Source organism: Cyprinodon variegatus, unplaced genomic scaffold, assembly GCF_000732505.1.
Source record: "Cyprinodon variegatus isolate N-32 unplaced genomic scaffold, C_variegatus-1.0 Scaffold479, whole genome shotgun sequence".
NCBI classification, from domain to species: Eukaryota; Metazoa; Chordata; class Actinopteri; order Cyprinodontiformes; family Cyprinodontidae; genus Cyprinodon; species Cyprinodon variegatus.
The window spans coordinates 602,224-604,691 of record NW_015150932.1 but is presented as its reverse complement, the minus strand read 5'-3'; the positions used below and the strand labels follow the sequence as shown (position 1 = coordinate 604,691).

The 2,468-nt window shown below is 44.5% G+C and overlaps 1 protein-coding gene across 1 annotated transcript in view; it reads left to right on the top strand.

Moving 5' to 3' along the window:
* The window catches only part of LOC107094339 (ubiquitin carboxyl-terminal hydrolase 2-like), a 49,178-nt gene that overhangs the window by 36,872 nt on the left and 9,838 nt on the right, over positions 1-2,468 (top strand). Inside the window, exons 5-8 of the mRNA XM_015389894.1 lie at positions 281-404; positions 603-714; positions 1,553-1,663; positions 1,834-1,931. Of these exons, the coding sequence (XP_015245380.1) occupies positions 281-404; positions 603-714; positions 1,553-1,663; positions 1,834-1,931 (445 nt within the window). The remainder of the gene's footprint in view (positions 1-280; positions 405-602; positions 715-1,552; positions 1,664-1,833; positions 1,932-2,468) is intronic.

Here is a 2,468-nt window from a genome sequence, read left to right as displayed (position 1 = left end):
CTGGAAAGTGACCTGAGATGACATGATGGGAATTGGAGCTATAGAAATACACTGAATAGAATTGAAATTTAGGTGTTTTTTTTCTGAATTTGGCTGGTTGTAAATTGATAAAATGATTAAATTAACTTTATTTTTCTTTAAGTGCATAATAACAAATGATGATATTTTTAATCTGCTCCTGCCATCAGCAGATCCTCTTCTTTCCCGAATCATGAGTTCTTTTATCTTTCGATCAGGTTTAGAGAGAATCTTCTCAGCTGATTCATGTTTTTTCCTGCAGTGTTTCATGAACAGCATCCTGCAGTGTCTGAGCAACACACAGAGCCTGCGTGACTACTGCCTGCACAACTCGCACCGCAGAGACCTTAATAACAACAGCCGCACCAACACAGCCCTCATGGAAGGTGAAGTATTTCCCCTGGAGTCTAGATCTGCTTTGCTCTGAGTTAGATCTGCATGCTGCTAGATGTGTTCTAGACTCGGAGGGAAACGTTTATCTCTAAAGATGTGAAAGGAGGAGTCATTTAAGCACCTGAAAGGTCTCATTCAGAGCTGGTTTCCCTTCAGCCATGTCATTGACCTCATCCTGTCTGTGTTGGTAGAGTTTGCAAAGCTGATCCAGACCGTGTGGACGTCGACCAGCAGCGAGGCCGTCAGCCCGTCCGAATTCAAAACGCAGATCCAGAGATACGCTCCCAGATTCGTGGGATACAAGTAAGTTTCACGGCTCTGCTTTCCTGCTGTTACGTTTGACGGCCTCTGCTCCGCTGCGGGGCAAAGCCCAGAGGAGCTCAGCCTAAGAGGAGCTCAGCCTAAGAGGAGCTCAGCCTAAGAGGAGCTCAGCCTAAGAGGAGCTCAGCTCAGACCCAAACTACTTATCCTGGGGATTATACAACAGTTTAAACTTTTCATTTTTAGGCCTCCAGATATTTTCAGGATATAAATGATGCAACAAATGAAAACGCTGAAGACAGAGAAGCTAAATTTGAGGCTTACTTTGGTCGTTTAATGTTCAATTACAGGGTTTCCGTCAGTCATTAATTTATTACTTTTTAAATTTTAGGCCTTAATTGGCATTAAATTCATTAAATGTGATTATCGGTGGCATTTAAAATGCTTTATTTATCAAAACAAATTTATCAGATATATCAGATATGTTGTGCAAAAGAATATCCTGCAGATAATGAATAAATTATATACTAGAACTGGATTATAGTTAATTATTTAACTTATTTAAAATTGGAGGTGAAATGAATTCCAACGGAACTGCTTCCATCGTAAAGCTAGATCTTAAAGCCGTATGTTCGTAAAAAAAGCGCGATGACGAGGAATTTGGGACATGGCTGCAGCTTTTGATTTTATAAATAGAGAGAGATATAGATCTATAGAGAGATATAGATCTATAGAGAGACATTGTGAACGCAGCATAAAGTCTGCAGAGCTGCTTGCTGTCTACCTGCAGGTTGCTGTTCAGCTCTAATAAAGAAAATGTTGAGGAATTTCTGCAGGTTCGAGGATCAGAAAGTGATGAAATGTTGCTGATGTGTCTCAGCCAACAGGATGCCCAGGAGTTCCTGCGCTTCCTGCTGGACGGCCTGCATAACGAGGTCAACAGGGTCACCGTGAGGCCCAGAGGCACCGTGGAGGATTTCGACCACCTGCCGTAAGTTTTCACACCGCAGCAGAGAAACGACTCTTTCTGGCTCGTTAAGGAGCAGATCAGCTTCTCATGCTATGAGCAGATGCTGATGGATCATCTTTTAGCCGCTTCCTCTCCATCACATACCAGGTGTTTGACCTGCAATCGCCCTCACTGGGCGTGTGATGTCACAGCATAGACACGCCATGCTACGCTGCTCTTAGCAGCTACTATAGGCGTACCAGCTCTGACGGCGCGCCGCCGTTCGACATCACAGAAATAAACTCCATGGGTGCGTTCGATTTTTTAAGGCTGTCTTCCAAGGACGCCGTCTTTCCTGGACTGGATCCTTCCAGGACCGTGGAAGTAAGGGCTGCTTCTCAATTCACAGGAACGCGAGTACGGACTCGTGTTCTCACCAAGTCCGTTCTAGACTAGAACCCAGGAAAGTCTGGAATCTGGGAAAACGGGAGAATGCAGCATTAACCTGGGTTAATAGGAGCAGAAGCTACTGATGACATCACCACATTCAAAGCTTGTCTGGAGCTGCATTTCACCTCCTGTTATTAATAGAATATAGATAATAATAAATTAAGACTTTTTTCATTTAGTGGAGGAATAATAATGAAAACAGTCAGATAAACACAAATAAACATTTTGCCAGCGGTGCTTCACACACAGCTATGCAGAGAGAGGGCCGCTGCAGACGAGCTAACGTTAGCCCTGACCGCTGCGGACGAGCTAACGTTAGCCCTGACAGCTGCGGACGAGCTAGCGTTAGCCCTGACCGCTGCGGACGAGCTAACGTTAGCCCTGACCGCTGCGGACG